This window comes from Castanea sativa, chromosome 4 (assembly GCF_040712315.1).
Source record: "Castanea sativa cultivar Marrone di Chiusa Pesio chromosome 4, ASM4071231v1".
In the NCBI taxonomy this organism is placed as follows: Eukaryota; Viridiplantae; Streptophyta; class Magnoliopsida; order Fagales; family Fagaceae; genus Castanea; species Castanea sativa.
The window spans coordinates 29,709,786-29,732,698 of record NC_134016.1 but is presented as its reverse complement, the minus strand read 5'-3'; the positions used below and the strand labels follow the sequence as shown (position 1 = coordinate 29,732,698).

General features: G+C 34.1%; 1 protein-coding gene and 1 non-coding gene across 2 annotated transcripts; both read right to left on the bottom strand.

Annotated features, from left to right (window-relative positions):
• Nucleotides 1-7,006: 7,006 nt before the first annotated feature.
• TRNAQ-UUG (transfer RNA glutamine (anticodon UUG)) lies at nt 7,007-7,078 on the bottom strand. Its single transcript has one exon. It is a non-coding gene; the product is annotated as a tRNA-Gln (tRNA).
• Nucleotides 7,079-14,482: 7,404 nt separating this feature from the next.
• On the bottom strand, nt 14,483-19,543 carry LOC142630642 (NADH dehydrogenase [ubiquinone] 1 beta subcomplex subunit 10-B-like). The gene is made up of 3 exons (XM_075804670.1): nt 19,193-19,543; nt 17,714-17,769; nt 14,483-14,770 (listed from the first exon to the last, which is right to left on the bottom strand). Exons 1-2 carry the CDS (start codon nt 19,476-19,478, stop codon nt 17,735-17,737), a joined length of 321 nt encoding a protein of 106 aa, XP_075660785.1. The 5' UTR covers nt 19,479-19,543; the 3' UTR covers nt 14,483-14,770; nt 17,714-17,734.
• Between the last annotated feature and the right edge of the window lie 3,370 nt (nt 19,544-22,913).

The window sequence follows — 22,913 nt, the reverse complement described above, 5'->3', positions numbered from 1 at the left end:
TATACATTATGCTTAAGAATGTAGAAATGTCTAGGATAATGTTGTGGAAACAGACAACTTTGTTGAAAAAAAAAATGAAGAAGTGGGGTCGACTTTATTATTATCATACAAAGGAGAAGAAAAAAAGAAGAGAAGAATGTGGGGGTATGTTGACACTAGCACATGGTTGTCAAAATCCCGATCTTGTTCTTACGATCCTACGATTTTATGATCTCACTTGCCCAAAATGATCCGGATTTTTCGAGGATTTTTGCGATCGTTCAGGATCGGTAGGATTATACAATTATGACAATCCAAACAACCTTAGTTTCTTGTAATATTCTTTAACTTGACAGAAAGCTCAGTTGAACTTAAATGAAAAATAAAATCTCAATAGACCAAGTTTTTCCACTCTAATGAAGAAAGAGTGTCAGTTAGACCCAAATAAAAAATATCTCAATAGAGTGTCACATTTTGAGGTTTTTGACCTCTTTAAATGCTGCTTACAATGGATGTAGTGATGCATGGTAATTATATCAATGAATATATAATTTTTGTTATTATTTAACATATCAATGTGTATTTTTTGTTTTTTTCTCAAATAATATAGAATCTTATGATCCATGATCCAATCTTACAATTTACGATCTTACCTACCTCCCATGATCTTATGGAGGATCCCAATTTTGACAACCCTGCTAGCACTAGCTAAATATGTATGGGAATAAAAAGTTGTTTTTGGAGTTTGATGAATTATTTGTTGGGAATGCTACTTTTAGTGGCTCATCCAAAGTTTCAGTAAAAGGAAAATATAAAATTTTGATCCTTACAAAGAATGAAGATCACCAATCTATTTATGATTATTATTATTATTATTATTATTATTATTATTATTATTATTATTATTATTATTATAGGGATAAAGGGTCCATAAGTGTATATTGGGCCGTGGGCTTTGTCCGAGGACGTCTATTAGTCCAAGGACCATAAAATAACAGGGAAGAAGTGCAAATCAGAGCGTCACAGATAATCTTTTGATGGAAAGACTTGGGAAGGTAGTTCGAGGAGGAGTGCCTCCTTGACTAAGTAAGGCGGAAGTCAAAAGAGTTGGTCTACCCTTAAGGGCAACATCTCGAAGGGTTTTATTGATAATGATAAACATCAAGGAAGCATAGGACAGAAGAAAGCTAAGAAATATCTAAAGAAAAACTGCTACCACCGCATTAAATGTTTTGCAGCTAATCCTTTGGTCACATTAATGTAGAGGTGATGCCTGACTAGTAGCAGACAGCCTTACAACTATTTCCAAAAACTTCAGGAAGGTAGTAATGGGACAAGGATCAAAGTCAATAGTCTGACCTACACGTGAATGGTGAGGATGAAGAAAAGAGGGGTATATAATGAAAAGGGAATCCCCTTACAAAGAGGGATCAGAAATGAGAGAGAGAAAAACCACTGTAGCATTAAGAACTAAACTTGTAACCAAATTGAAAAGAATAATATATAAGATTTAGTCTCCTCGAACTGTGCCGAGGACGATTTGCTTGAGCAAAACCATTTTTATTCCTGTTTTCTTTTCATCTGGGCTCACTACAGTTATTATCTAATTCATTAGAGCCTAGTTTTCCAGCTCACTCTCTATAAATTTATTGTATTGGGCTCTTTTAGCCAAAATCATTTTCCCTAAAGGCTTGGGAACCAAATCAAGTCCTTACAATTATTATTATTATTATTATTATTATTATTATTATTATTATTATTATGTGCCAAGCATGATAGATAATAATTTGAGCTTGGGACAAATCTTTAAGAAATATTATGGTCAATTGAAAGTTATTGTCACATTAGTATTGGTAGAAGCAAATAGGTAAAATGTTAAATTTAGCAACTAAGTGCGCGTCTGGCTCCAGCTTAAAAAGACAGTTTATTTTACTATTCAGCTTAATTTTGCTATTATTTATGGGTCCCACTGCACTTTTTTGTACCATTCACAGGCTTTACTGTGCTATTTCAGCTAACTTTTACCTTTATCTACAATATTTTCAGTAAAAAGTTTTCAGTTTTAACAAATAAGCGGATCTCAAATAGACCCTAAATATAACAAAAGTGTGCTGCATCAGTGGAGCAAAGCCATATTTTTTGGCCGTTGAGCTACAGTGCATGGTCAAAGATGGTTGTGCACGGTAGCTAAGATGGTTAAAAAAAATAATATTTTATTAAAAGATATATTATTTTATTGTGTTAATGGTAGTGATTGTTATTTATTTTAGTAGGTATATTATTTTATTACATTTTTTATATTATTTTATTGTATTGATTACTAAAATAAAAGCATTGGTATTAGATGAAAAAATAGATAAAATAGTTTTTTATGATGTCAAATTACTAAATTTTTGATACTGCCAATACTGATGCTCTAAGAAAACATCAAAAAAATTTGATATTTAAGGTGCCAATGATAAGAAATAAAATGTATTGTTAAACATTCATATTAATATTATTAATGTTACTAAATGTTTGAAGACTTTATTTAAAAACAGAGATGATTAGAGGATTGCGATCCATTAAATATCTCGATCAGCTTTGACAAGGATATCTATTTTCGAAGGAAGCAAATATATTTATTCCTTTATAATTTGTCAATTAAACATCTTGATCAACTTAATATATATTTTCCCTATATGTTTGAAATATTTGATTTTAGTCTCTCAAGTTGATTGTGCCTTAGAGTTGGCGACAATCAGGAGTGGAAGATGATAGTGGTACAATGTGTGTGTATGTTTTACGAGAGAGAGAACACAATGCAATGTGCACAGGGTGCATCATTAACGCTCCATCATGACTCGTTGCGACTTGACCATGCACAAGGCTAATCATGGGTTGAGCGTGTTAGGTTTGACCCTCAATTAGAAAATATTAATAGTTTGAAGTTATTGGACCCAATCCATCTGAAAAGTATCAAGTTTCATGTCAAAGAACTCATCGTCAATCAAAGAAGAGCAGTCAAAATTAACCAAAATGCTTTGGCTCAGCCTAGTTTAGATGTGGGGGTCGAATCTAATGAGTTGTTGCTCACTTGGATTTGTTCTTTTTGTTATTGATTTTTTTTCTTAAATTAAGTTAAAATAGTTGAATTATCACTTGGATCAACCTTGGTATGTTATTTTGGGTTTGTTGCTGATCCGTGTGTTTGTGCGGGTGGGGAAAGGTGGAGGACCAGTATAAAATGAAAATACACCATATATAATAAATAGTTTAATCTAATTTTTAGTAGAGGGGGACAAAAATACAAGGAATCTAAAGAAGAAGAAGAAGAAGGGTGCCAGCACACTTGTAAAGATGAAGATGATTAAGAGAAGATTGTGTCCAGTGACCAATTTCAATAAACACGTTAAAATACGGACACGTGCCCTGCTCAGATACTTAACGTTAGTATTTTCTATGAAATGGCAGTAGACATCGCCAGAGGTCACGGGCAAGGTCAGTCCAATTACCAACGGATTGAATCGTCAGTTTTGTGAATGAGACATTGTCTCAAAACTTTTTAGGGACATTTACATGACATATAGTTTATGTTGTACTAGTTATGGTCCTGAGACTTCTAATGGTCGTACTTTTTGTTGTCATTCAAATATGATAGAATACTGTATGGTTTGCTTTGCTCATAAAATTCCAATATATGTGTCTAATGAATTGTCATTTTGCTCAAAAAAAGAAAAAGAAAAAAAGAATTCTATTTTTAATAGAATGAATTGTCATTTCAATATTGTTTTATCTCAACACACACATACATACATACATACATACATATATATATATATATATATATATATATATATATATATATTCTCTATGTTGTTTGATTGCACATTCTTTCATCTATAGTAATTAACACTACTCCACTAAGTGTACGTTTTATCCTTTTCTTCTAGGAAAATTTTTAAGAATTTTTGGAGTACAATAACGTGATGTTCCTTCTTCTCACATTTTTCAGAGTGGATACCGTTATAAATTTAGCTGTCGTTTGGTAATATTATTCTAGTAACGTTGTTTGTATTTTTTTTTAAATACATGTGAGTGAAAAAGTGTGTGAAAATGCATACAATGATGTTTAAAAACTGAAAACACCTATTATACCAAATGGGGCCTTAATTAGTAAGATCCACCATAAATATGAAAGAATAAAACACTACATTTGACATCACGAAGCTCTAGAAGCACCTAATAATTACTCTTCCTCATGCTTCACATCTTTTGGGCTCTGTGGGTCACTTTGGGTCACATAATTTTTCTCTTTTGGTAGTAGGGTAGGGTTGTTGGACAACCATTTGTCTTGGTCGCACAGCATGCCCTACCAAGGACTTCATTTTGTGCCTTGCATTTTGTGAGGCTGGACCAGGATCGAATTTGAGCTAGTCAAATTCAATTTTCATGTCTTCCACTCTTTTAATGTCATTACACAGAACTTGGGTTCACAAACACACACAAAAAAAGTGATTTCAGAACTCTCATGTGATCTCGTACCACGATTCTATCGATTCGCCACGCATATCTAGTCTTTTAAAAAAACAAAAATGTCATTCCACATATCCGGTTTTATTATGTCATTGACTTACAATGATCAAGAACATTGTAACTCAATGGCATAATCTACTTTCCTTTATTAGAAAATTCAAGATTCAAATCTTTCTTTTTCCATTGTCTTAACTCTTAACTATTAAATTATATAAATAAATAAAAGTACTATATATATTAGATCTAATTTTCCTAAACTAATACTGAATTAATGAGGTTTGAGACTTTGTAGTATCTGTAGTTCAAGCTTTTACTCAACCTGAGTGTCAGTTTATAAATTGGGCTTTGCTTGGACTGATTTGTTTGGGCCAAGAGAATTGGGAGGCCTGAGCTTGGCCGGGTACTTTCTCTTTGGGTGGGCTATATGCTTCGAGGCAGTTCTGATTATGCAATTCCACCAGAAAGGACAATATTCAAAAGCTGTCTGAATTGTAAACATTTTAATAGAAATTAAAAATATTTAATAATAAAATAGACAAGGATTAAAATAAAATCCTTTGGTATCTAGACGTGAAATGTACACGCACCCTCAAATATAAATTGACCTTAAATTCAATGTTCACCCTCAAATGAGATATCAAAATGATGAAATCATGAAAAGATCAGCGTCAAAAACATTACAAAAATTATGATATTGCTTGATAGCGGCTTTATCCTTTTTTATTATCAAGTGTATCCTAATTCTATATAAATATAAGATTTAGTCAACATCAAGGGACAGATTATGATCTCATATATTTTCTTTTGTCAAATATTAGGGCCAATAATTTTCTTATTCTGTAGACGAGAGAGAGAAGCGTGGTGAGAGAGAAAGAGGAAGAAAAGTGCCACACAACTTTCATTTTTGTCACACAAGTTATTTCACTTTTGATGGGGACTTCATGAAAGTATCATTATGTTAATATATTTGGAGATAACACCCAAAAATATGGAGATAGATGTATTATTATGCTTTGTTATTCATAATTTAGTAACATCTTGGACTTTAATTTGAGGAAAAAAATGATGGCATTAGGTTCAAATCCTTTTCCTAAACTAAATTATTGTGTCCATATTTTCTAACCTCTTTTTAGAAGTATTCATGGAAATTTATTATTTATATGCGTTGGAGGTCAGTTCTGACATGACTTAAGAAAGGCAAAATAGGTTAACCACATCAAATCAACCGGCCTCTTCTTAGGCCGACTATGTAGATCGACCTAGTACAACGATTCTCAAAAAGATGCCCTGAGTCTGCTCATATTAGCATTTATTGTGCTCCAAAAAAAGCTCATCACATTTAGTACCACTAAGCAACATCCCATCTGTTGACAAATTGGGAACTATTATCTTATCGCACGTCCGCTCAATCGAATTGAGGAGACAACTAGCTAGCTAGTTTTGGAAATATATAAGAAGTTTGAAAAGTTTCTCTCTGAATTAGTTAAAAAAAAAAAAAAAACTTTATTATTTATATGCGTTGGAGGTCAGTTCTGACATGACTTAAGAAAGGCGAAATAGGTTAACCACATCAAATCAACAGGCCTCTTCTTAGGCCGACTACGTAGATCGACCTAGTATAACGATTCTCAAAAAGGTGCTCTGAGTCTGCTCATATTAGCATTTATTGTGCTCCAAAACAGCTCATCACATTTAGTACCACTAAGCAACATCCCATCTGTTGACAAATTGGGAACTATTATCCTATCGCACGTCCGCTCAATCGAATTGAGGAGACAACTAGCTAGCTAGTTTTGGAAATATATAAGAAGTTTGAAAAGTTTCTCTCTGAATTAGTTAAAAAAAAAAAACTTTATTATTTATATGCGTTGGAGGTCAGTTCTGACATGACTTAAGAAAGGCGAAATAGGTTAACCACATCAAATCAACAGGCCTCTTCTTAGGCCGACTACGTAGATCGACCTAGTATAACGATTCTCAAAAAGGTGCCCTGAGTCTGCTCATGTTAGCATTTATTGTGCTCCAAAACAGCTCATCACATTTAGTACCACTAAGCAACATCCCATCTGTTGACAAATTGGGAACTATTATCCTATCGCACGTCCGCTCAATCGAATTGAGGAGACAACTAGCTAGCTAGTCTTGGAAATACATAAGAAGTTTGAAAAGTTTCTCTCTGAATTAGTTTATAAAAAAATAAAAAAAATAAAATAAAATAAAAAAACTTTGTTCATAAAAATATGATATTAATAGCCTTCAAAATTGACAAACTTTTATTTCTTTTAGGAAGAGAAACCATAAGTGATACACAAAAGTTGGAATAAAAAATATATATATTTTTCATATGGAAAGCAGTTGAATGTATGTCACAAATTTTCTTTTAAATATAAAAGTAGTGGTGCGTCTTAACAAACATTTGACTCGGTCAATGAAAAACAATAGAGACTGATTTGTTTATTTGATTAAACTTCAAATTTTTTTTTTATAAGTAAAAAGTTAAATGATAATAATCAGGTCCTACCGGGAGTCGAACCCAGGTCGCTGGATTCAAAGTCCAGAGTGCTAACCACTACACCATAGAACCGGTTTGTTAAAATGTGTTAGGTAAATTAGGTAGAATTTCCCGTGCAGATATCGAACTTAATATTTTTATTAAATTTCAAATCCAACAATAATACAACACAAAAGCTCATATACACAAATAGATTACCTCTTTGGTTCAGTGATATAGATTACCAACGAGAACTATGTAAATATTCATCAAAAAAAAAAAAACGAAACTATGTAAATGATATTTTAAACGCTTTTTTTATATCTATCTTTTTTTTTTATTAAAAAAATGTTATGATACAACAATCAAGTTTTAGTCTTAAAACCTTAGATACCATGCATTTGGGGCCTAAGATAAAAACTAACATTGAGGTTATATATATATATATCTTGTTTTATATACGAAATTATTACAAATTAACAAGAACCAAGTAAAAAAAATTTTAGAAAGTCTATAAATACAAAAAATTTGACAAAACTTTTCACACCAATTGATGTGATAGATTAATAGTAGTAAGTAAAAGAATGATGTTAGTGGTGGACTTAAGTGAGAACTAGTAAAAGTTTGTTAACTCAACTATTGTGAAAAATGTTGTAAACTTTTTTTTTTTACTGCTCTCTTCTTTATTTTTTGAGAAGTAATACATTTACAATAATTTTCACAACAAAACCTAGGTGTTAAATTATTACTAATTCTAATTTGAATCTACTACTAGATTTTTTTTTTTTTTTTTTTTGCCATTGATAATGGCTTGTAACAACTTGCTGCTTAAGATTTTTTGTAAAGTTATTGTAGACGTAACATTTTTATCTCTTTTTTCTAGTCTTTCATTAGATTAAAAAAATTATTTAATTTATTAGCTAATATTTAGGCTTACTTGATTTTTTTTTTTTTTTTTAAAACCCCTATTAGTTAAATTTTGAGGGCATTATTTCTACTTGGAGCCTTAAGCAACTGCACCAACTGCACCTACTGTAGCACCGGCACTGATACTGGCTAATCAAAATCCGCTCTATGTATTTTATTTTAGGGTAAACTACATATTTGGTCCCTATCCTTTACACCATATTTTAATTTAGTCCCTAACTTTTTAATTGTGTCAATTTGGTCCCTAATATTTTAATGTTGTGTCAATTTAGTCCATGCAGTTATATTTTGAATGAAAATTACTAATGGCAAATGACCAAAATAAAAAATTAACTTCTGTTGACGTGAAAATAAACTAAAATTTTATTTTAGTCATTTGCTATGTTAGTAATTTTCATTCAAAATATAACTGCAAGGACTAAATTGACACAACATTAAAATATTAGGGACCAAATTGACACAATTAAAAGGTTAGGGACCAAATTGAAATATGGTATAAATGATAGGGACCAAATATGTAGTTTACCCTTTATTTTACCATTATATCATAATCCATAATCATATAATTCTCCCAAAAAAATGTAATAGTCCTTAATTATATTATCTATCAGGCTAATTATTCGTAATAAAGAGATTTATTTTTATATTGACCTTTTACCTATCAGGCTATCACTAATCCTCTTTTTCTCCAAACTTAAAACCAACTTTGAAAACAAATAGATGTTAAATATAAGCACATACATAGACAATGTAAACATTTTCTCCGAAAAAAAAAAAAAAAACAGACAATGTAAACATCATGAACCTCCTAAAACAGACTCGAGACTAAATTAAACAACTGATCATCATAGTTAAGGGAGTGAGAGAATCAGAATCCAAGCATATTGGAGCAAGACAAAAGCTAAAGCACAGCCATATCAATGTCTCCTCGTAACTCAACAAAGTCATGTCACCAAATGCTCATCCTGCTCTACTTTTCACTTACCTATAACTCTATAAGAATGACACATATATATAGGGTCGAAGCTTTGGCCTTTAAAGCTTATGTTCTTCCATACATTGCACTAGGTTGAAGATACAAAAACAAGATGATCGAGGCTACAGAAAAGAACCCAATCAGAATCGTCCATCACGCCATTGGCTTTTGCTGGGGGTGGAGGGAGTATCTATCTATATAGCCCTTTAACAGTTTTTCTTGTCGTTTTGCATTGAAATGGGGCCAAATGAAAAGCGTTGAACAATGACACACTGCTTTGGTTCAGCGAGGCAGGTGTGATCTAGGAATATTGAAGTACGGCTAAATCTATATTCAATAGTAAGGTGCATGCACCCAAGGAAAATCTCTAAACTAAACTAAGAGTAAGTATAGTAACACACTAATTTTTACAATTTTACCACAATTTTGTGATGTGGCGACTTGTAAGTGATAAAATTATGGACCAACTACTTTATTTCCACCACTTACAACTCATTATGTGGCAAAATTGTGGCAAAGTTATGAAAATTAGTGTGATACTAGACTTACTCCTAAACTAATTTTACATTGTTTTTCCATTTCACTTGTTAATGTAAAGAAGATGTTAATTACTCCTAAATCACTCAATTAGGCTCATTTGGATCATGTATACACAAAATTTAGCATCTCACTCACACGTGTTCCACTACAATGTCCTCATTTGTCAACCTTTTTCCAGCCTGCCATCTATGTTGTCATTCTATAGTCCTTGTTGCTATGCTCAGGCCATAACAGTCCATCCTTGGTCATTAATGCAACTAGGGGTATCTAGACCCAATTGGAGCTCGAAAAACTGACGGAAATGCCCAATGCCAATTCGAAACTAGCCTGAACTGAAGTTCCAATCGGTCAACAGCGGGTATTTGCCTCCAAGAACCGACACCAGCGGGTTGAGTGGCGGGTTTCCATCTCCAAAGCCTGAGCCACTCGACCCAACCGATGCTATATAAGAAATCAAGCCAAATTTGGCAAGATCAAGGTCTGTTATGGGGGAGATCCAACCAGGTCCAGAGAGATCTCAACTAGATTTAGTGAAATCTTGACATGATTTCAGCAGAATTTAGTCAAATCTAGCCAAATCCTAGCAAATTTAGACGAATTTTTGCAGAATTTGACGACTTTTTACATATTCGGGCAACCTCCACCACCAACCAATTTCCACCCAAACCCTAAATCAACTCGACCAATTGATGTCAGCAATCAATTTCAAGTCCCTCTACCTTCCACCTAACACTGGTAGGTCAAGTCTGGGTTAGGTCCAAAACCGAACCAACCTGACTTGTTTACAGGCCTAGATGTAGCCTTCTTTCAGCATTCTTCCAACACCCTATTTTGCACATTTCCTTCTTAATTGTGCCTGATCCACATCCAATTTCAAGGCTTCTTTAGAGGATCTTCTCAAGCTATATTCCAAACTCAAGGCTTTATCAATTTTTCACCTTGAGTTTGATAGGGGTGATTAAGATAATGTGGTGGTTATTATGTATTGGCCCAAGTGGTCAATTTAAGCGCAAAGCCCATGTACACTTAACCATAGACATTGTAGCATCTATAGCATCTATATATACCCTACAAGGGTTCTCTGTATTATAAAAAATTCTTTGTATTATGCATTTCATCATACAATAAAAGATGCAGATGCTAGGATTTTACACCATGGACATAGGCCATCAAGCCAAACCAATTGACCCTTGTGTTCCATATCTCTTTCTCTCTTTGCTTCCATCTTCTTTACAATATTCTTCTATTTTATTTTCATTTTAACATTAACAAATTAAACCTCAATCCATTCAAACGAAACGACATTGTGTATATAGTTTAATACAGAATGAGGATTGCCAAGATTCTTGTATAACACAACTAGGATAAAAGTTAGCAAGAGCCTTATAACTCAACTTGCATTTCTTGATGTTTCCAAGAAAGATGTACAATAATCAAATCCCTCATATTCCATTATGCATGAGGTTTATTCCAAACTCAAAGCTTCATCAATCTCCGCCTTGAATTTGAGGTGGGTGTTAAAGATAATATAATGGTTTATTATGTATGGGCCCAAATGGTATATTATTATACTGTTTAAAATTAAGGGTTTTATTGGTTACACCCCTAATTAAGTTATAGGTCTAGTAAAAATAAATGTTGATTTAAAAATTTTCACTCAAATTAGTTAAGTACATAAGAGATGCTTAACCAATTGAATAATTACGATAAAACATCACTTTCATAAAAATAAAAATAAAATAAAATAAAAAAATGGTGTCTCCCACTGAACTTTGATGAGACACTTGTCATCCTATATATGTAGTTCAATTTTGATTCGATGCTATAATCCAGCCTCCCAAAGTAAAAATATTATTGACTCCCCCAGTAGATGTAAAGCTAGTTTGTCTACTATGAATGGAGCAATCCTGGTACGTCCATCCTCACTAGTCTTATGTGTTACATTGGTATTACAAACAAGACCGATCAAGACCCTGACGTTCTGATCCCAGGAATGAGATGAAGATGTTGAATGAGGACAAGGCCTCTCACAAGAATCCCAACCACAAAAACATTAAAGAATTGAGAAGATTCCCAATATATCATAATGTATTGCCAATAGTACTTGCCGTAAGGTATCTTAACACAATTTTATTTATGTTGAAGTGAAAAGCCGTATATATTACTTAGTATATAATAACCAAAGAGAGAGACCATTCCCATATACAACTTGCTTATTCCTTTCTAGCTATTGAGAGAAAGAAAGAAAGAAAGAAAGAAAGAAAGAGTTGGGAAATATAAAACAGGGCGAGGAGTATAAGGAGCTCCTTTTAGTCCAATAGCGAAGGCTGAGGAGTGGCTAGAGCTGCCATCTCATGCGTTAGGCTACCCTTAAATGTTTTCTCAAGACTCAGCTAGGAGGAGAAAGATGAATATATACACAGAAATCAAAACGTTAAGTGTTGGCCTTTTGCATGGTGTGGAAGCAACTCCTTCCGCGTGCTTAGCCTGCCCATTGGACTGAAGGGAGCTCCCTTTTCAATCACATTTGGATGACATACATGATACATGCACATATATATATATATATATTTTGCACTTTCAAATATTATGCCTATTATTTTACTGGTTTACTAGTAGTAGATCGATAAAATACCAATATAAGGGCTGGAATTGTGGTTAGTCTTATCCTATTCTTGGTTTTACTTGCATATTATTTCAAAGTTTTGTGCTTTGACAGGGTATAATATAAAGGAGAGTTGATGATGCCAGTACCGTTGGGACAGTTGAGACCACAAGAATTGAAGTACAGGATGCTTTAAGAAGCTCAAGAATTGCAAGTCTTCCCACCATTTTTAATGGTGAAGAAAACAGTAACAGCTAGCTAGCCTTACCTCAAGTGTCAAAGATATTGGAGTGAGAGAGACCACTCTCCCAACGCTGCTTCCTAGTTCCTACACTTCTTAACTGTGAGGGATTATGATAAAGTTTCTTCATTCTTGTTTTGTTTTGAACTTTTTTTTCCCCACTTTTGCCTTGTTCTGATGAGTTTTTCTTCTTTTGGTCGTGGAGAACGGAGGAATACAACTCTGATAGACTTCAAATGTAAGAGAAACAACGATATTGTGATCCACGTCAACTGTATCCGTTAACACCATTGTATTTTTCACTCACTGAAGAGGCAAAGCAAAGTAGATGATTTTTTTTTTTGAAACTAAGTAGATGAAATTTTTAAATATTGATCCTAGATAGCATCTAAAAAAATTCTTTAATACTATAGTTGTTGCTTAACAAGTTAACTCAAAAGTGACTTTTATTAACAAACAACTTACAAAGCGAGACTAAGGTTTAAGATCCAGAAATGTTTTAATAATCTTACAAGATCTTCATTCGGAATGATGCATGTGAACAACTCTTTTAAATAGACATGATTGACACCAATTTTTTTGTTAAGGAAAGTTTTGGTTAATTTGCTGTTTGTATATCTTCGGGGGGAGAGAGATGCTATACAAAACTATATTTCTCACCCATTTAGTAAAATATTGCTCTAGACCAAATCAAAGTGAAAAACAACTAAATGAAAAATACCTTCCCCACCTCCCCTACTCCACTATTACCTAAAAAATAAACCTTCGATAGCACCCCAGTTAGACACAATGATAAGCATCCCAAGTTCATCGAGACCCACGGGATATACCTTCCCCAAAACCCACGAGAAGACAATCTGATCTGGATCCCAAGCTTGAGGAATTTATCAACAAAATTAGAATACCGATTATCCCAACATATGAGAAACAATGAAAGATACCCGCCCATTGGAAGGAAAAGAAAGGAAATAATGTGTATGCTGAAAATACATGAGAGATTAATACCGCTATGGTAGATAACGTGACAAATCATCCTAACAAGGTTGGTATTACAAAAGAGAAACCATGTGGAGGAACTGGAATGCGTTTTATGTTGTGCCAAAGTGGAGACTCTTGTAAGCATTTCATAGATTACTCAAATAACAAAAATTATATGGACCCAATCCTTATGGCCAATTGATCCTTTGCTTTTAAGCTCATTTACTAATAAGTTATAAACTGAATATTTGTTTTCTTGGGAATATGCAGATGCAAGTAAAGCAAGAAGCTGTGGGAAATGACGAAGCATGCATAGCGAACATAGGAAGAAACTACTTAAAAGAGAAGACTAAATTTATAGAAGAACAGAACCGATAGTGCTGAAGCCGGTTCAGTGTTAAAATCAGCGAAATTGGGATAAGAAATAGTAATGTGCAAAGGGTATGCTTTAAATGTAATCAGCCCACATCAATATTTCTCAGTGCAATCACACTAGGCCATTGAAAATAACACTATTAAAACTATATCTGTCATAAACTCTTTTGCAGTGTGGAGTGTTAATCACATCATACCTTTAGAGAAACTAATTTTGTTGTCCACAATATAGCTAAATGGCCTCTTTTGTGTAACTATGAGGGATCCCTACTCTTGTTTTTTCCCCCAAGAGAGATGGAGCCAAGTCCCTCCTTTCATAATATCCTTTTGTATTCTGATGTATCCTTTTGATTTATTGTTAATCATTGGTATTACTCAATAAATAAACCACTTAAAAACAAATGTATAAACTTAGAAGTATCATATGGAACGGCATGGGAAACAAAAGACCAGTGAAACCATTAGCCTAACAATGAAATATGCAAACAAAGGATTCCAATATTAAAACAAAATAACTTTCAATTTGATGTAATTCCCCAATAACTATTAAGCAATTCATAATCAGACTCTAGAACCCTTCACTTCTTGCAGGTGGATAGTCTCCCAAGATATCTTCACCAGCACTTGGCACTACCCACTGTTGCATGTGCGCTCCTATCCAATTATGATAATTTGTAAAAAGAATAGTCCAATTTAATTCTCAAAGGCATTTTGGCAAGATACAAGACATTGAAACCTTAAATAATCACCCTTCCAATGCAAAGTGGTAATGAAATTCCTAGGTAGTTTTCCTTGATACCAGCAATCAACCCGAGTATAGATTGCAAGGCATTATTAATTACAAGGCATCATAAGGGGCAACCAAACTGTGACAAGAAATATTATTTAATCAACTGAGGTACTTTCATCCATGGCCAAGTCCAGATAGGGCCTTTTTTTTTTTTTTGGATGTCATCAAGAACAAAAACTAATATGAAAGCCAGAGCAATAACATTTGGCCTCTGCACATAGCAAAAGAAAAGAGATATTTGTGGATGATAGAAGTCCAAATAAAACAAAAGAACAACAATACAACCAAACTGCTACAAGAAAAAGGCCCCACTTCCATCCATGAGCATTCAGCTACCGCCCAAATTGAGTTCCCTGCAAGAAGGAAGCAGAACTTAATTCCTTTATCATATGTGGGGCGAGAACGTTGTTGCTAACAGTTAATACAAACAAGTCTCTGTTTAGACACAGGAAAATAGCAAAAGTAGCAGAATAGTACATGGTGGGAAACTTTAAAATGTAAAAAGGCCAGCCAAGATCAGATGCCCAATCAATTACCACTCCATAAACAAATTACCATGGCCAACATCAATGGGTGAGGATTAACAGCCTAGTCATGTTAGCAAGCCAGTCAACCAAGATAACTAAATACTAATTTTTCTTTTCTCAAGATAAGAGTTCTGCACCTATTGGCCAATTTCCAGGTTCTTAACTTTCCAGACAAGGTAGCATTTCTCATGATAACCCAAAAAAATCTACATGGTAGCCTACTCAAAAGCAAAGGATTGGCTATCATTAATTTAAAGATGGTGAATTGAAACAATCTTATCACATGCAAGGAGCAGAATCAATTTTATTTTTGAATCTATTATATTTCCAGATTTCATTTTGAATTTTGGACTAGATTTCTCTCTGAATTTTGAATTTAGTTATAATATTGTTGAGGATTTTATGCAGTGTATTTTGCTTGATTGAGACTTTCCTTTTAATGTATCCTTGGAAGCCTATTAAAAAAATAAATAAATAAAGTGCAAAGATGTTTTGAGCAATACAATTTGAATAATTCCAAGCACCGTAAGGTGGTGAAACCTAGGGTTTTAGGTAGATCCAAAGAGGTGAAGCATAGGATTTATAATGTTCATTCTTGATTTCCCTTTTAATTCCTATTTTGTATATCCGCCCTGCATCATACCAGCGGCCCAACACCCAAAGAGAAAAAAGGAAAATAAAATAAAATAACACTGAGAAAGATAGATTAAAAAAAATCCAGCGTAATTATCAAAATATTAATGAGTTTGTCATTTTCCCTTCGAAAAATAATAACAGTTCGTCTATGAAGGCCCAAGCAATGGTCTCTACATGAAACATTGCTCTGGCTGAACACTAATGATAGTCTTTTCTTGAAATGGTAACTCTAACAATAGAGGCTTTTCTTGTTATTTGTTCCCTCATATCCCCATTTACAAGGAAATTAAAATCAATTTGAGCCATCACCTGATTAAATAGAAATACAGTTTTTGAAGCAGAAAAAAGCACCATACTAACATATCATCCATCCAGCACACACAAATAAATGGCATATTTTTTTTACCAGTTCCCTTTTCACGCATCACGAGAATCCATTTTCTAGGTAAAGCTGGTTGCAACACCATGTTAAATAGAAAAATAATCTAAAACCTCAACAAACCAACATCAGATCTGACCAACAAAGCCAAAAATTGCAATTGAATTTGTCATGACCAAAGGAAAGCGCTAGTCACACCTATGCTTTATCCCCAAAGGCCAAAAGGACAAATCAATTTACAATTAGGACTCCCCATAATCACTTATATAGCCCAAATCAACCTAGTATACGCCCAAGGCGGGACTCAAAACACCCAGCAATACACACTCATTAATTTAATCCAAAACAATCCACCCAATCTAGAGGATGTTAGATTCTCCCCAACTTCAATCCATCCTAACGACCTTGTCAAGGCCGCATTGGACTGCAGTGCCCTTGAGCCACAAGGCATTCACAGGTCAGGTCTGATACAATTTATCATGACTCAACAAAAGTGCTAGTCATATCTATGCTACTCCCTAAAAAGATTAGTCAAGCTACAAACTGGGCTCTCATAATTGCTTATATAATCCATAACACCTAATGCACGCCTAATACAGGACTCAAAACACACTTGCACAATACACACTCATTCAATCCGAGTCCAACACTGCACAATCCACACAATCAGCGATATCACAATATTGATCTTTCTTCCCAATTTAAAAGGTAATTAAATTGATGTAGGATCTTTAGGAACCCAACACTAAATTAAATTTCTTGATGAGATCTTGAAGGGTCCTCGAATAAGGTGATGCAAGCATTGCAATGAGATGTCACAATCTCAATTTTATCTTATTTTATTTACTTTTAAGTGTCAAGGGAAATTTTGTAGTTTCCTAATTTCTAGACATGGGTTGTACTAAGGATCCATTAGGTCTTATCTTGGGTTTTATTTAAGTGTAGTTATTTAGTTGGTCTTAGTAGCAAAAGCCCAAGGTGACTCTTATTAGGGTTTTAAGAAGTCCAATTTCTACTAGGAATAGGTATTAGTCTTCTATATAATGCTTTGTATTAAAAAAATAGAAGAATAAGTTTTCTAAATTTTCAAAAGCTATGGAGCTTTATTTGAGGTCATGTGAAGCAATCTTCTCTGGGGATGCCAAGGAAATCTTGAAACCCTAATAAGAGTTGAACTACTTGAGCTTCTACTACAATTTCCATACTGAATAACTCAACTTAAATAAAAACAAAGTAAGAACCAATATACTATTAGTACAGCCCATCTACAAGAAACCGGAAAATTATAAAACTACCCATGAAACTTAAAATTTATATGAAATTGGCTTGTTGTTGCTGGCATGACCTTCTTATTTTTCCAAGATACAAAGATAATGTCAATTTCAGTTACATATAGAACCATGGGAATCAATTCAGAATCCATACATCTCACATTTCCAATGCACATACTACTTTCCCTAAGGAATGCAAAAGATAGTAGCTTATTCTCCAAAATGCTACCTTAGATTGCTACAAAATTTTAAAAAATATACAAAAATTTAGGTGTAAATACATTGAGTTTTTTATCAATTTATTTTTTTCTCCCCTCCATATACTTGGCAACCATAGGAGGAAAGAAAGGGAAAAAAAAAAAACATTCACGATTGCACCAAAAAAAAAAAACAATAATTACAACAAAAGAGAAAGATTCATACAATCCGGTAGTGTTATTTGAAGACAGATTATAAAGTTCAGAAATCAAACCGTAAGCATACCTAAATAGCTTATGCCGTGAATCAGTCAGACTCAACCGACTCAACCACCTTTGGACCTGATTTAGAATATCAAAAGAGAAAGAGTCAGTGACCTGGAGAGAGAAAATGGGCATACAATCACAACAGAAACTGTCAAGTGAAAATAAATGAATTCACATCTCACATATTTCACCATATAAAACCCACAAAACTAAAAACAGGTGCTCAATCATTTGTCTTTAATTCACACTTCTACAAACAAACAAAAAATGATACATACTTTAAAATCAACCAATTGGTTCAATTCTCCTTCTCTCTCACTTTTCTTTTCCCTACCTCCCCCTACATACAAACCCTAACCACTAGAAGCGAGGGATTTCCCCAGCACCTGATAAACAATATATATATATATATATATATATATATATGTGTGTGTGTGTGTGTGTGTGTGTGTGAAACAACTTTGAAGCAAAAATTTTTTTAATAAATAAATAATTTCATCAAAAGCCAAAAAGGGTGCAAGCCCAATAGATGGGCTGTGTACAGAAGTAGGCACATAAGGGATTCAAAATACCAACAAAAAATAACAGACAGCAAATGATGAAAGTTTAAGGAGTCCATGAAATCTACGAACCCCTCTATGGAAAATGAAAAATAGAAAAAAGTCTACTCATATAAAGACTTTAGAAACAAGTATTTCAACTTCATCACACTAAGTTCTTGACCCTAAGCACCGAGCATTTCGTTTTCTCTAAAGACACAAAGGAATTGCTTGCCATACCTCCTCAACACCTCTTCCACCAAATCTCCCCTTCCAACTCAACAACACCTCCATCACCCAAGAAACACCAAACAAACAAAATACACATGAAGCACAACTCCACAACAATGAGACCCCTTCTCCTTAAATTATCTGTTAAGTGAAAATCCCCTATAATGCCACACACCATGAAAAGAACACAACCCTCAGTCAGACACAAAATTTCCAATTACTTTTCCAAGGGAAGTCTGCACCACCCCCCTCACAAAGCACATATTTTCATTACTAATAAGTTAAGAACAGTAAAACACCCACTTAACTGAACCACACTCAACCATTTGCTTCCATTCTTCCTAATAAATTCACTTTAAAATTAGCCTACTTTTAGCCAAGTCTACTCTGCTCCCCTCCTTCCCCCCCCCCCTTCAATCCAAACAGAAATCCCACAAATGCTTATTCAATTTCTAGAATTCAGACCAACATAACATGAATCAAGGAGTACCCTTTTCTTTTTTCCTCTCATAACTTTCCCGGAACCCAAACAGAAGTATCATAAAATGCGGAAACCAAACCAAACAGTTTTTGACCCAAAATAGCTTATCTATATATCAAAGCACCTAGACCCCACTTCATATATGAAATTATTGTTTAAAAAAAAACCCCCAGATTTTCAATCTCAAAGTTAAAGCATTTTGTAAAAAAAAAAAAAAAGAAGAAGAAGAAGATGATGAGAGAGCGACCGTGGAGGGAGGGGTGGCGACCGTCCTTGCCCCAGCCGATGCCACGAGTGGAGTCGAGATATTGTTGGACGAGGTGTCGACACTTCTGGAGGTGGTTGACGCCTTCGACGCGGTAGCACCACTTGAGCTTCTCCCTGATGATCTTGGATTTCTCGATTTCGATCCACTTCTCCCTCACCAAGTGCTCCCTCATCTCCAACATCGCCACCGGGTCCTTGTACGGGTTCGATGGATCGAAGTCATCTGGGGGTGATTCATCGAACTCCAATCCCTTCTTTCTCCCCATTTTTCACTCTCTCTCTCTCTCTCTCTCTCTCTCCCACAGTCCCCACCTGGAAATGTAATGTGTAATGTAAATGCTGTTTGTGAGTTTGGGTAATGGTTGGTTGGTTGGATTGTTGGGCTTTTCTTTTTTTCCTGAGAATCAATTGGGCTTTTGCTTTGATTGTTTTTAGCTTATAGGAGGCCTTTATTGGCCCGTTTCTGAATAATTCTGAGTTTTTTAAAAATTCTATTTAGGGCTGATTAGGATCTACTTATTTTGCTAAAACTGAAAAAATTAGTTAGCTGATATAATACAGTGAGACCCATGAATATTACCAAAAAATACAGTGAGACTCATGAATAGTAACAAAAATAAGTTATAAGTAAAATAAGCTGGCAAATTTGATTTGGATAAAAAATTTTAATTGGTAGCTTATTCTCTGAAATGTATTGGATTTTGGGAGGAGTAGTAGACATTAGGTACATTTGGGAGAGCTTTATCAAACCACAATATGCTTTAGAAGAGTCAAAGAGGCCTTTATACTTGACACCATGGGATCTTTCTTGCCATGCTCTCAGGCAAACACATCCAGAAGGGCCTACTTTTTACCAAACCTCCAGCAGCAAATGCCCAAGAAGACTTCATCAAGTCTCTCTTGGACAGGCTTAAGCATTCCCTCTCTGTCACCCTTGTCCATTTCTACCAGCTTGCAGGCTGCCTTGTAAATAGCTAATTTAGCCTGGCTAAAGGGAAGTGATTTGCAGATGTTTTGAATAGCTATTTTGGTTTATATAGTTGAAGATTTGCAAATGTTTGACTCTAGCTCTCCCTTTTTTTTTTCCCATTAGGCATTATTAACTTCTAATGATTATATAGACACACACAATACGATTTCAACCTATAGCATATTTTTAGGATGATTAATTTTTACCCAAGTCATAAATCGATTAATTTTAGGATGATTAATTCTTATTATTACTCATTTACCTCAAAAATACTCTTTTATAGTAAAATTGGTAATTACTAATTTTACTATAAAAAGAGTATTATAAGTAACAAATTTTTTGAAGCCGACTCATGAAAAGTAATCAAATTTTATAGTAGCCTTCAACCACTGCAACGTATTCTTAACCTATTCTTATCTATATCTTTAAGATAATTTTACAAATACCACAGCCAAATATCCCACAAGACCATAGGGGAAAATACCATATATATGCTAATAGATCCTTAAACTCTATATTGCCTTACCTCAAGGTTGTAAAATTTATATCCAGTGGAATCTTAGTCTTTTCTCATATAAAAAAAAATGTATGTGAGGAAGGTAGGAAAGATGAGAGCTTCAATCCCTCTAAATTCATAATCTAAGTCAACCAATGCACTCGCCTGTAAAACCAAAGTAATGGTGAGTGCTTACTGTAAGCCAAATTAACACTAATCAGATTTTTCAATTTACAAATTGAAGCTTGTACACAAAAAATCACCAAACTCTCTACCTCTAATAAGGAATATTTTCATGGTTTTAAAAACCAGACCGGTCGGTCCAACTAATTCAACTGGGAACCAAAAGCCAGTCCAGTCGAGTTAAAACCCCCCAAAACCTGTCAAAAACCGGAAAATCGGGGTTGAACCGAAAATTTTAAATAAATAAAAACGGTTTGATGCCCGATTCGGTTTTTAAAACCATGAATATTTTAGCTCAAAATTTTTCTAACTCTTTTTACCCTTTGGGTTTGTATTGCCCGTCAGGTGAAAGGTCCCATTCGGATTGGTTACATTGCAACAACAATAGTCCTCTCCACTTACATTCACTGCCGGGTATTCACTCCTCTTTTGCCCTTCAGGATGAGAAATGCCCTTTAGGTTTAACAACATGATGCCTTCCGTGTTGTCCATCCAAATGCACCATCAAGAGAATCACCCATCCAGTTACCCAAGGCCAAAGGGTGGTTACACTTAGCCATATATAGGGGAGGCAAAATTGGGCACGACCCATGAATCCGACACAACACGAAATTAGCAAGTTATAAGTTAAAACTTAATGGGTTCGTGTCATATTCAGGTTAACATAACTGACCCGTTTAATAAACAAATTAGATTAGTGTTCAACCCATGGAACCTATTTGACCCATCTTACCCATATAATTAAATGACATTTTACCAATATACTCTTCAAACCCTATGTATAAATTTATTAGTTGTTGTGGTTTATTTTCTCTGACATATTGTGATTGATTATTTGTGATATTGAGAAATGCTTTAATTTTGAATGATTAGTTGTGATGCAATTACTTGTTAGTTTTGAATTTTATATTAAAAATATTTATTTGTTTTTTTTTTTTTTTTAAATCTCATTTTGATAAAATTTGATAAACATGTCGACACAACTGACCCGTTTGATAAATGGTTCATGTTAAGGTTGAGAAATCTTGACCCATTTAATTAACATGTCGGGTTAGTATTCACCCATATAGTCAAATATTCATGAGTTGACATGACACAAACCCGACACGAGAACACGAATTGCCACCCCTAGTCTTATACCTTGTTGCGCGTTCTCCACTCATACATTTCTATATGGAAAGAACTTGCACATCACGTCCAATGATCCTTCTATATTTCGTATCATCTCAATATGGGAAGTAAAGACCTAAGATCTCGAAACATTAACTACATATCTTCTCTACAAGGAAAGATTTTACGTTCATGGGATCTTGGTCAGCCCTACACCACTATATAAGCACCAAGTCTCCTCTTCTCCAAGGTACATGAAATTTCTTAGCTCTTACACTTTTGACTTATTGGAAATCATTCTATCACTAACTTAACATTCGAAGGGTTTTTGGCCTGCACCCCACCAGTGCTCTCTGTAGGTTCTTCATCTTCTTTGTTCTTCAAGTACCTCATTCGATGCGCATGTTAACGATCAACTCACTAACGATTTTATGCATCATCAATCTCAAACAAACAAAAATTTTAAATTTTGTAATAAAAAAAAAACACATAACAAAAAACAAAATGTATATACTTGAAATCAAAGCCATTAGCAAAAAAAAGTTAACAACTCAACTTTTTCAAATTAAAAAAAAATATCACACCCAAAATCTCTAAAAACCCAAACCTCCAAACACTCAACCCACCAACTAATCCCCTTGGCTGGAACTCAAATTTTGTTACACATAGTTGTGCAATGATGTAATCCAAAAAGCAGTCTCCATGACGACCTTACGACCACACCAAATTAGCCATTGAACACCAACCAAGAATCCTCTATAGCCCACAAACCACTTTCAACCTCTCTATTCAATTAATCTCTTATTCAATTAAAGGTTTGAAATGTCAAAGGGTGGAGAGCTCTATATTGTGACTAGCATTTTTGCCCGCACGATGCGCATACTTAGAAGCTCTTTTATTTTATTTTTTCCTAAGCACAAAACTTTTCATTTATCATAATTC